The sequence below is a fragment of the Kogia breviceps genome, chromosome 3 (assembly GCF_026419965.1).
Source record: "Kogia breviceps isolate mKogBre1 chromosome 3, mKogBre1 haplotype 1, whole genome shotgun sequence".
Taxonomy (NCBI): Eukaryota; Metazoa; Chordata; class Mammalia; order Artiodactyla; family Physeteridae; genus Kogia; species Kogia breviceps.
This window is the reverse complement of record NC_081312.1, coordinates 168,432,238-168,444,762: the sequence shown is the minus strand read 5'-3', so window position 1 is coordinate 168,444,762 and position 12,525 is coordinate 168,432,238. Positions and strand designations below refer to the sequence as shown.

Genomic DNA, 12,525 nt, shown 5'->3' with positions numbered 1-12,525 from the left:
CATTTCTCCCCAAAGGGCAGGGCTGGTTAAATCTAAGAATTAATATACATATGAAGCTTTTTTTTTTCTTTTTAATTTCCTCAAATTTATTAATTCTGGCAGTTTTCATGTAGTCTTTTATTCATTTATTCTACATATTTATTGAGCCACCACTATGTGTACCAGGCATTTACATGTTTTACGAACTCCTAATCTTTGCAGAGTTCTGAGCATTGTAGTTTTTTTCTATGTAACTGGCCTTTGATTATTGTGGTAGGAAAAGTGTTTATTGCCTTTTAAAGGATAATGTTCTAAAATAGTTATTGAAGTACATCTTATTTTTTGTTTCCTAATTTATGTTGGAACATAGGCCATTATTAGCCATTAAAATTTTTTCTTTATATTTAAAAAAAATTGTTGATTTGAGGGGTGTGTGTGTGTGTGTGTGTGTGAAGTTTTCCAGTGTTAACCAATTTTCTTTTCTGAGTACATGACCTTTGGGATTTTTATTATACTAGTCCAGAATTTTTCAGTGTTTCATATGGGTAAATTACTTGAAGGAACTTTAGTATATTTTCAGCTTTTCTCTTTGTTATTCTAATTAGCTGTAAGAAGCTTTAATGTTATATAAACTTTAATAAAATTTATTATACTCCCTTTACAAGCAGAAGAAAAAAATTTACATTGGTTTTACTTTTGACTAATAGTGACAGTTTCAATCTTGGTGAATACTTTCAATGTGAGTTTGTTTCCCGGGTTTGAATCTAATCACCATTAGTTGTGTCATATTTTTCAGCAGAAGTTTTAATCAAATGGGAGGTGTTTCAGTGAGTGTATTGTTGAAGAGTTGAAACCCTTTGTAGGGAAATCTGAGGATCTTTGTTACCTGATCCTCAAATCTACCTAAAGATTGGGATTAATGATAAAATAATCATGTGAACCCATGGAAGGAAAATACTTGAGATACCCAAAAGGATATTTGATAATAGTTTTTTTCTTTTTAAAGTAGAACTTAACTTGTTATTTTCTTAAACCATGTATATTGAAAGTCTTTAACGTTTAAAAAATATATATACCTGTATTTAAAAAATACCAACTACTCATAGTTTTGTTTTCTCTTTTTTTTTTCTTTTTGCGGTATGCGGGCCTCTCCTGTTACGGAGCACAGGCTCCGGACGCGCAGGCTCAGCGGCCATGGCCCACGGGCACAGCCCCTCCGCGGCATGTGGGATCTTCCTGGACAGGGGCACGAACCCGCATCCCCTGCATCTGCAGGCGGAGTGTCAACCACTGCGCCACCAGGGAAACCCCATAGTTTTGTTTTCTAATGGCTTCCCAGAACATACACTTCTTGTAGCTTTTCCTCTACACTTATATTAGATGTTAGACATATTGATGAAATATTGAACACATTTTTGTTGTTAAAATGTAGAATAGAAATGTAAAATAGAATGTGGATTGCTATACTAAATATATATTTAGTATATATATGGGTATTTATTGTAGTCCTATGATGTGGTTTCTTTAGTTTGTTACCAGATCTGATTGTTGACAGTAAACATTTTTACTCAGTGTTGAAGCACTTACTCTTACATGTTTCTGGCGATAATCTGTGTCTGTGTCTCATACATAGTTGGTCTTTATTCTTTTTTGGTTATCCTTATTAGCATTAGTAATTTTCTTGGTTCCTGGCTTCTTGTTACTTTGTACATTTTACCAGAAAACTTTCCTGCTATTAACATTGATTTATGAGATCAAAAGCATAGATTGCACATTTCATATAGCTGTTTGCCAAACATGTCATGGTGGATCTTCAATCTACTCACTTGAAGTTCTGTTTCTAACACTAGGTTGCAATTAAAACGTTTATGAAATATATTTTGAGATATATAAGGAGAGAGAAGTTTAAGCTTAGTGATCTTTAAAGTTTGGGATATGCTTATAATACTAGAGTCTTAAAACCATTGTGAACTGTTTACGAACTATTAGAAATCCATTGTAGCATGCAGGGTTTCTGCTTTCAGTAGCTAAATGGAGATTTTTTTAAGAAAAAAGTTTGCTTTTTCTCCTATAGGCAGCAATGGATTTTTGCATGAACATGAACACAAAAGCAAACAGGAAGAAACTGGTCCGGGCGCTCTTTATAGTTCCCAGACAAAGGTAGGTTAAAAAAAAAAAAAAAAGAGTAATTTCATAGTGTTTTTACCCTGCAACGATGACTGTAAGGTCTCAGTTCTTGTTTATTTATCTCTTAGAAAATATCCCTTGTCAACAGAACTTATTATCATTGTTGTTAGCTTATTTTCTAGAACTTATTTCTCATTAATTTTTGTTCATGAGCTCTACTGGGAATATTTCTTCTGATGCTTTCCTGTTATTTTGAGAGAAAAAATTTAAGAATTATAGGAACTTAAATAACTTAATCATTGCTAGAAGCAACTTGTTTTCACTTTTGCCTCTGAGGAGAAAAAATAATAAATGGTATATCTTTTTTTGGAAAGTTCTTACTTTGTGGAAAGATCGGACTAAATTGATTGTATCTAATTTTTAAGAGTTGTGTTTAAATGAAAAATTTCAAGTTTTTTTTTTTTTTTTGTAATTATGCTAGTTTGGCCTTGGAAGTCACATTAGTGATTATGTTGCTGGTAATTCAAGAAATTATGAATAATGCTCATAGAGAATTCTAACGCTCTAACTTACACTAAATTAAAACCTCTGCTTCACCCGCATATTTTAGGACCACAACAGGTCATAGATTGTTGACCTTAGGAACTTGGAAGAGATCCATTTCTGTTTATTCAACAGTGAATAATTAAAGGATTTTGTTAACTATTATCATGATTACATACATCATAGCTAAGATAGATACTTTCCCCAGAAGATACGGATTCTGAGGGATTTCACTAAAGATTTCTTAAGCAAAATTTTAATTTGGTTCATTCATTGATCTCAAATGGTAACATATTGCAATGAAACCAAATCACTACTTTTTTCCTTTATATTGGTTTTTATCTCCTGTCAGCAGCATTAATGAGCATTTGTTTTTTCATTTTAGTGGGACAAGGGAGATGGAATGTGCTAATATAGTGAGTAGATAATTCAGAATTATCTAATTGAGAAAATCATAGATGAATTATTTTTATTATGTAAAATTATGTACTGCATTTCATCAAATCTGAAGTGCCATCAGTTATGAGGTGCATCATTATTTCATGTACAACTAAGAAAGAAAAGAATAGTGCCAGTTACATTTAAGCCTTTTATTGTGAGAAACAGTCTACTTTCAAACTCAAAATTTCAAACTCAAATATTTATTTCCTTAATATTTTGGACCAGTTTTTTAAAGTGATTCTTTTCTTTACCTATACAGTGGAGTGTTTACTTTCATAGTTTTCTTTTCAACTGTTTATTTGAATGAAGAAACGTAGTAACAATTATCTGGACTTCTAGCATAGAATGAACCAAATTTAGCAAAAATAAAAGGCTTTGTTAACAAAAGAAATTATGCAGTAATATTAAATAGTTTACTTATAAGAGAGCATCTTGTCTCCCTTTATCCCCATTCCTTCCCACTCCCCCACCCTGGAGAAAACTCCTGAAAAACTATATACTATTACTTGGTTTTATGCCAGTTACATCCTTTATAACTGGATTTATCTGCTTAGCTCAGCAGTTAGCTGCAAATTAGTAGTTGGAATCTGCTAGAAACAGACTTGAAAGTAGTAGGAAGTGACAATTTATGGTTTGAGAGGAGAGAAAAAAATAAAGATACAAGTACTTAAAATATGTATCCTTTTGGAGCTATGAGGAAGAGACCACATAGTCTTATATACCTGAAATATATAAATATAATAATTTAGATTTCTTATATTCAGCCTGAGTGATCAGGAAAGGTTAAATTATGTTCTAAAATTTATTCATTAACTAAGGGTCTACCCTATACTGTGATTAGTGCTGGAGATACAGTGGTGAACAAGACAGATTCAACTCGTATTCATGCAGCTTACAGTTTCGAGAGGAAGAAAGAGAATTCTAAGTGCAGTTGACAGGAAGAATACCAGCATGCTTTGAAGTATATAACATGGGGAACTGATTGACTTAGTCTCGGCAGTAAGAGAAGGCTGCCTGGAACAAGGGTCATTTAATCTGAGACCTGAAAAAGGAATGAACTAGGTGAGAGATGGATGAGGAGAGGGAACGTAGAAAGCATTTCTGATAGAGGCAACAGAACCAGAGACAGGGAAGCTCACGCATCAAACTACTGAAAAAACCTGTTTCTTGGTTTCCCTGGACATTGTTGTCCAGACTAAGCTGCAGGAGGGAGGCCACGTTTACTTCTTTATCCTCAGCACTGAGCACAATGCCTCACAGACAGAAGGTAATAAAATTATGTAACCTGGAATTTACAATGCCCTTTCTCATCTAGCCCCTTTTCAGCTTCTTCATTCTAGCCGCTCTTCTTGGAAAATCCTGATCTGTAATGATTTCTTGAATACCCTTTGTTCTCTGCTTCCAAGCCTCTGCTTTCTACTCTATCTGGGATATCCTGTATTTTTCCACTGAAAAATCTCCAGTCTTGAGAACTCTTAGCGTAAGAGTTATCTTCTCTGAACAACCATCTTTATTTCCCTTACGTATATATAGGTGCTCTTTAATAGACTTTCGACTTAATGTCTTCATACATACAAAGAATTTGGCACATTACATTATTGGGTCAGTGTTGGTTTGCGCCTGTATCCCTATGAAACTGTAAAAATATGGGCCCTTTAAAAGAGGACTAGATCTTTTCATTTTGAACATCTACAACATCAAGGTTAGTGTTTGATACACAGTAAGGGCTTGAAAATATTTGATGAATTAATATTGGTCATATGCAAATTTAAAATTTTATTTAAAAAATAAATAATGCACTCACAGGACTCAAAACACTGAAGTATAAAACATTGTGCTGAAAAGTATCTTTCCTATTATCTTTCCTTGTCTCCCCATCTACCCAATTCCTACTCCTCCCAGTAGGAAACCACTGTCTTGATTCTTGCATCCTTCTAAAGTTTCTTTTGCATGGGCAAGAACATGCAAACATTCTTATATTTCCTGCGTTTTTACACAAGGGCAACTTCTTCTTTTTTTTTTTTTTTTTTTTTTTTTTTTTCTTTTTTTGGTACACGGGCCTCTCACTGCTGTGGCCTCTCCCATTGCGGAGCGCAGGCTCGGCGGCCTAGCCGCTGGCTCACGGGCCTAGCCGCTCCGCAGCATGTGGGATCTTCCCAGACTGGGGCACAAACCCGTGTCCCCTTCATCGGCAGGCGGACTCTCAACCACTGCGCCACCAGGGAAGCCCGCAGGGCAACTTCTTATACCTATTGTTCTGAACTTTAGTTCTGAACTTTACCGTTTTCCCTTAACAGTACATCTTGGAAATCTTTTCATGTCTATACATAAAGATTTCTCTTGTTCTTTTTAAAGCTGCAGTGTTTCTTTTTATGAATGTACTGTATTTAACCACTTTGGACTTCCAGTCTTTGCCATTACAAACAACCCTGTATTTGTATATTACCTTTCCTTTCTTCTTCCTCCTCTTCATTATGTTAACTAGTGGTTTATTCATTTTAGTTTTTTTCACACACATACACATCAAACCCAGCCTCTAGATTATCTATGTATTTATTCTACTGTTTTACTGTTTTCTTACTCATTATTTTTGGATTTTATCGTTATTTTCTTCCTTTTTGGTTTCTTTCATTCATTTTGTTCCTGTTTTTGGCATTTAATGTTATATATTGCTGTCCTCTGACCCTGGTTTTAGCTGTATCTCTTAGTTCTGACATGTGGTGATTTCTATTTTTATGTTTTCTGGAAATTCTCCAATTTCAGTTTGTTTTTCCATTGTTACCTAAGGAGATATTTGAGAGAGTTTTGAAATTTCCAGGTAGTGAGACTTTTTTGTTTTGTTTTCTGGCTTGGTTAATAATTCGTATTTTTATTGCACAGTGATTAGAGAATACTGTGTTACTTTTGCTTTATGGAATTTTTTGAAATTTTCTTGTGGCCTATTATATAGTCAGTTTTCATGAACATTCCACAAACATTTTTGGAAAAGGGGGCGCCTCTCTCTTTGTGTGGCATCTCCCTCCTCTCCCCTCAAAGGACATGGATCCTAGTGAATGTCTTTATTCTTCTCTATGGCCAGGATTCCCTCCTTTATCCGTTTAGCCCCTCTAGCCTGAGCTGACTATAAAAACCAGAACGAATCATTTAATAGTTACTTGAGTGCCTATGACTGTGAGGACCTGAAGTTTTATATGTGTGTATGTGGTAGAGAATTTAAGCTGTCTTACCTAGTTTGTATAGTTTGGTTTAGGAAGCACTAAATTCGATAACTCTTAAGGTTTTTACAGTCCTTTTCTTTAAAAAACAAAAAACAAACAAAAAAAACACAAGCTTTATTGGAATATAATTCACATAACCATACAGTTCACCCATTTGAAGTATACAGTGTTTTAAATATATTCAACTATCACAACAATAAAATTTTAAAACATTTTTGTCCCCCTAAAATAAACCTTATATCTATTAGCAGGCAGTTCCATTCCCTCCCTGCCCACTCTCTCCCCTATCCTAAGAAACCACTAATCTACTTTCAGTCTTTCGATTTACCTATTCTGGGTATTTCCTATAAATGAAATCATAAAATATGTGGCCTTTTGTGCCTGACTTCTTTCACTTAGTAGGTTTTCAAGATTGATCCATATCATAGCATGTATTAAAATTTCCTTCTTTTTTAAAGCTGAATAATATTTCATTGTATAGATATATACCACATTTTGTTTACCCATTTGTCAGTTGATGGACATTTGAGTTTCCACTTTTTAGCTATTATGAATATGCTGTTGTGACTCTTTGTGTACAAGTTTTTGTGTGGTCTATGTTTCAGTTCTCTTGGGTATATACCTATGAGTGGAATTGCTGTGTTTTAGGGTAACTTATGTTTAACATTTTTAGTAACCACTAAACTGTTTTTCACAGTGGCTGCATTTTACATTCCCAAAAGCAATGTATGAAGGTTCTAGTTTCTCCATATCCTTACCAACACTTGTTATTGTCCTCGTTTTGATTATAGCTATCTTAGTGTGTAGTGGAATCTTATCTCATTGTGGTTTTGATTTGCATTTCTCTAATGGCTAATCATTTTGAGCATTTTTTCATGTGCTCATTGGCCATTTGTATGTCTTCTCTGGAAAACTTCAAATCCTTTACCTCCTTTTAAGTTGTATTATTTGTCTTTTTATTATTGTTGTATGAGTTCTTCATATATACTTTGTATACATCTCTCATCAGATATAATTTGCAGATGGTTTCTTTCATTCTGTGAGTTATCTTTCACTTTCTTGGTATCATTTGCAGCACAAAAGTTTTAAAAATTGACTTATTCCATCTTTACAGTTCTTAAATGTATGATGTGAAGCACTGTTTTAACTTTCAGTTGTGTTCTTGCTTCATTAAATAAATAGTGGTTTAAAAAAAATCTCAAAAGGTTGGCACTATATCTCTTAGCCTGTTAATTTGAAGTAATCCACGGAAATGAAATCTACCAGAAACCTCCTTAATTATATATTTATATCTTATCCTACAGTTAATTTGTAGTATAACTGTCCACACATATAATTGAAATTTCACGTAAAGTGCTTACATCTTTAAAAAAGATTTTATTGAAGTATAGTTGATTTACAATATTAATTTCTGCTGTACAGCAAAGTGACTCAGTTATACATGTATATATTCTTTTTCATATCTTCCATTCTGTTTTGTCACAGGATATTGATATTTCCCTGTGCTATACAGTAGGGCCTTGTTGTTTATCCATCCCATATATACTAGTTTGCATCTGCTAATCCCAAGTTCCCAACCCTTCCCTCCCCCACCTGACCTTACCTTTGGCAACCACAGGTCTGTTCTCTACGTCTGTGAGCCTGTTTGTGTTTTATTTCACAGATGTATTCATTTGTGTTGTATTTTAGATTTCACATATGGTATCATATGGTATTTGTCTTTCTCTGTCTGACTTACTTCACTTAGTATGATAATCTCTAGGTCCATCCATGTTGCTGCAAATGGCCGAGTAGTATTCCACCGTATATATGTACCACATCTTCTTTATCCATTCATTTGTCCATGGACATTTAGGTTGCTTCCATGTCTTGGCTATTGTACAAGCTGCTATGAACATAGGGATGCATGTAGCTTTTCAAATTATAGTTTTGTCTGGGTGTATGCCCAGCAGTGAGATTGCTGGATCATATGACATAAAGTGCTTACATCTTAAGTATATGTGTATAGCCACACCTAGATCAAGATAGAGAACACTCCTAGCCCCCCCAGAGGTTCCCTCACCTAAGCAAACTTTCAGGTGTAAAGTCAGCCAGAATCAGGGAATGTATCTAAGCATCTCTTAGTTCCTTGTTTTGAATATAGACGGACCTGCTATTGGTTTTAGTGACTTTGAAGCCATATGGATTTTGCCATGTTTTAGCAGATGGATGTATGTTTGGAATCTCTTTACATTAATATAAACAGAATATTCTTCAGAGGTGAAGTGTTCCACTGGACAGCTTTTCCTGATCCAGCTTTTAGAAACATTTGCTGGAGTTTTTGTGAGAGACTTTATAATTGGACCTCCCCTTGCTAAAAAATGAGAAACTGAGTTTTGGGAAATCTGTTAGCATGTTGTACCACTTGATGGCACTGTTGAATTGGGAACGTGAATGTTGTGGAAAAAGTCATCGGAGCATTTGGTTGTCTATTTCAGAGTAAATGATCCCAATCTTTTGTTTATTATATTTTCTCTTTTTTGAATCATCATCTGCTTTAGTGTTTCCTATGAAGAAAAACCTTTGTATTCTTTAATTGAACAGTAACAGTGTTCTTTCACATTAATTTTTTTCTAGACATTTTTGAGCACAGATATAATTAATAGCTTTCAACAGTTAAATTCTTTAGATTTTAAAGAGACAGAAAAAAGCTGGCCTTTTTTTTTGAAAGCTGATTGATTATGAAATAAAAGCCTTTAAGTTTCCTTTTTTTTCCCCTCAGGAACAAAAGTATGTTATCCTGCTTTCCTGTTCTTACTTGTAGTTAGTAACTGGATGTTTACTTACTTGATGATCATTAACTGCTTGTAGGATACTTAAATGTGTGATTTAGGAGACCTTGAAAGTATAAGCAACGTTTTATTATTATTTAAGAAAAAACATTCTTTTTAAATGGTTCACCCATTAATTGTTGGTAAAAATAATTATCACTCTCAGAACATTATAAAATTCAGTTTTCAAAAGAAGGATCTAAGTTTATTTTCTAGTTCACTTTTAGAAAAGTCAAATAAAATAAAATATATATCTAGCTTAAAATTTAACACAGAAATTTGCTTTTTATGTTGATTAAAGTGTTTTATAACTTTCATGTGATTGATATAGCATTTAGCACTCCATTCCCTTTGGGCTTGCATTTGTAGCAAGGTGGAAAAGACAGAAAAACATACTTAAATAGGACTAACATTGAAAAAATATGTAATTTCTTATATTATTTACATCATAGGGGATCTTATTTTGTGAAGTAAGGAATGAACATTCACAGAAATTAGAAGATTTAAGTGGGGCAGGATGACAGTATCATCTATCCATTTAATTGTAAAACGTATAGTGGAAAAAGGAATTTTAGGAATTTCTTAGTTTGAGAGGGATTTGGTGAGTTTATTAGTAGAGGATTCCGAGAAAACAGAGTATCTGCTTTACTTCCATATGACCAATTCTGAAAGAAACAAAAACTAGGATTACTAACTACTTGGAAAGGCTTAATTAAAAGTTAAGATCTTCTAGGGGATCCTTAAACTAATTTTTAAATTCCTGTTGAAGCTGAAAGTGCTGACCTGTGTTCTTAGTTTACTGATGTTACTCTGTGGATAGCACAGGCTGCTTTACTTTAAAATGGGTGGCTCTATCCATCTTTCTTTTGGGGCTGGGAAAAAGCTTTGAAATATCAATAGATTGAGCCAATTGGAAGAATAAAAAAAATGAAGTGAAGTATAGGTGACTTGCCCAGGAAAAGAAGAAAAAAGGAAATGACATAGTTTGGTTAAAATTTTTGCTTCTACATGTTATAATCTCAAATTTTATTGAAAGAGACAACCAAGATTAATATTAATTTTGTAAACTCAGGAGCTAATTCTTGAAACAAAATCCAGGTAGAGAACCATTTAGAAAATAAAAAGAAAACATTAAAAAGTTTAAGAATAAGCCAGATGATATACTAGAAGTTTTAAAAAAACCACTTGAAAACCTCAGTGAAACAAGTAATTTTTTGGAAAAAATACACATTTTCAAAATTGATTCAATCAAGACAAAATTAAATAGACCAATGATTATGGAAGAAAATGTAAAAAGTTATCAGAGTAATTTCTTTGCTGTATCGTTTTTTTCCAGAGCATAGGAAGGAGAACTTCCCATTTCATAATATGAAGAAATAGGCAAAATCTTAACGAAAAAAAGAGCAAGGTTGTTACAAGTGTGGACCAGTCTCACTTTTTAATGTCGATATAAAAATTATAAGTAAAACACTAACAAATTATATTTAATAGTATATTAAAAACAAACATCCAGCATGATCAAAGAGGATTGATCTTAGGAATGAAAAGCTACTTTAAACAGGAAACTTGTTAGTATATGTAACAGCAGTAGGGAAAATAAACTATATGATTATCCCATTGACTGCATAAAAGATATTTGATAGGGCTTCCCTGGTGGCGCAGTGGTTAAGAATCCTCCTGCCAATGCAGGAGACACGGATTGAAGCCCTGGTCCTAGAAGATCCCACATGCTGAGCAGCAGCTAAGCCCGTGCACCACAACTACTGAGCCTGCGTTCTAGAGCCCGCCAGCCACAACTACTGAAGCCTGCGTGCCTAGAGCCCACGCACCGCAACGAAGAGTAGCCCCTGCTCACTGCAACTAGGGGAAGCCCGCCCACAGAAACAAAGACCCAACTCGGCCAAAAATAAATAAATAAATTTTAAAAAAGATATTTGATAAACTAGTGCTTGTTTGATAAAATATAAAACTTGATCAAATTTAATATTATTCTTATAAAAATTGGATGATACTTCATTAATATGAAGAATAGTTTAGAATAAAAGCTGACAGTATCTAAGAAATATCTATCAAGCACCTATGAACAAGTAAGTAATTTATATACATTAGAAGGTGATAAACTCTATTTAAAAAAATAATAGTGCAGGGTAAGGGGCTGGGGGGTGGGATGGATTTGCAGTTTCAATGGTGTATTCACAATGGGTCTCATGGAGTGGGTGTCATTGGAACTAAGACTTGACCTTTGTGAGGGAGTAAGTGCGGAGATATTTGGGGAAAGCAGACTCCAGCTACTGAGAAGAGCCAGTGCTGAGGCTCTGAGGATTACTGGGGGTCCGGTGAGACGGGACAGAATAGTAGGAGATGAGGTCAGGTCAATTCCTGAGGTCACAGAAGTGCTGTTTGAGAGAATTAAAACCTGAGCCTCCCGACTCCCAATGCATTACTCTTTGTTATCCCATGACCTCAACTTTTGAGTCTTATTTTTCTGACCTATAGTTGTGGCAGTTGGGAGGGGTAGAACCTGGGGCATAGGTTTAAAGTCCTATATTTGTAATTGATCATGAACTGAGAAAAAAAGTATTTGTTGCTAAAGTGGATATGAAAAAGCTAATGTTCCAACTAAAATATAATAATATATTAAAATATAGTATTCTAACTAAAGTTTGAAAATTTAGAAAGTAAATTTGGTATTAGTATGAATCCATCTATTATGCATAAAAATTACATGTGCAGTTGCCCTAGGCTTTTTTTTTTTTCCTGCACTAGCAGACGTTAAGGAAATTATTACATATTTGTGAGAGTGTCTTACAGGATACCTCTTTTTTGTAACATCAGCAAGGAGTAGTGTGCATTTTCTTTGTGACAGGAACTTAACCTTCAATTGATAAAACTTTTAAAATAATTTAAAGAAACATTTAAAATAAAGCTTAACACTAAATGTTTTGATTCAGCTCTTTACATAATGGACTGTACTTCTCATTTCTTTAAAGAAGGGTATAATACATTTAAAATTTTTTGAGGTACTTTTACAGAGCCACCATATTCTTGACGTCTCTCAACCTCTGTAGTCTTATTTCTGAAATGGTGATTATAATGTCTACCTGATGGGGTGGTTATCAGGATCAACAAGATAAATAATGGAAATTGGATGTCTAGGACAGGGCCTGGCACCTTGGTAAGAAAAATAACGTGATAAGTTTTAAAGGAAATTATAATGATCAAAGAGGAATACAAAGTTTTTGAGGCTCCTTAGGCATGAATTTGAGCACTTTCCTCTCCTTGACTCCACCTTTCAAGTTTCTGTCCATTCTTCCTTCCTTCACGATGTCCCTTCTGAGTTTTCCAGGTCTAATTCTCAGCCTTTCATGGTAGGCAGAGTTTTCTCTGATGATCAGGCCGTTTTCATG

At 34.1% G+C, this 12,525-nt stretch overlaps 1 protein-coding gene across 4 annotated transcripts in view; it reads left to right on the top strand.

Annotated features, from left to right (window-relative positions):
* The window catches only part of UPF2 (UPF2 regulator of nonsense mediated mRNA decay), a 210,224-nt gene that overhangs the window by 27,429 nt on the left and 170,270 nt on the right, over window positions 1–12,525 (top strand). For all 4 annotated transcript variants that reach the window (XM_067030264.1, XM_067030263.1, XM_059056674.2 and 1 more), the window contains exon 8: window positions 2,054–2,139. In XM_067030264.1, the coding sequence (XP_066886365.1) occupies window positions 2,054–2,139 (86 nt within the window). The remainder of the gene's footprint in view (window positions 1–2,053; window positions 2,140–12,525) is intronic.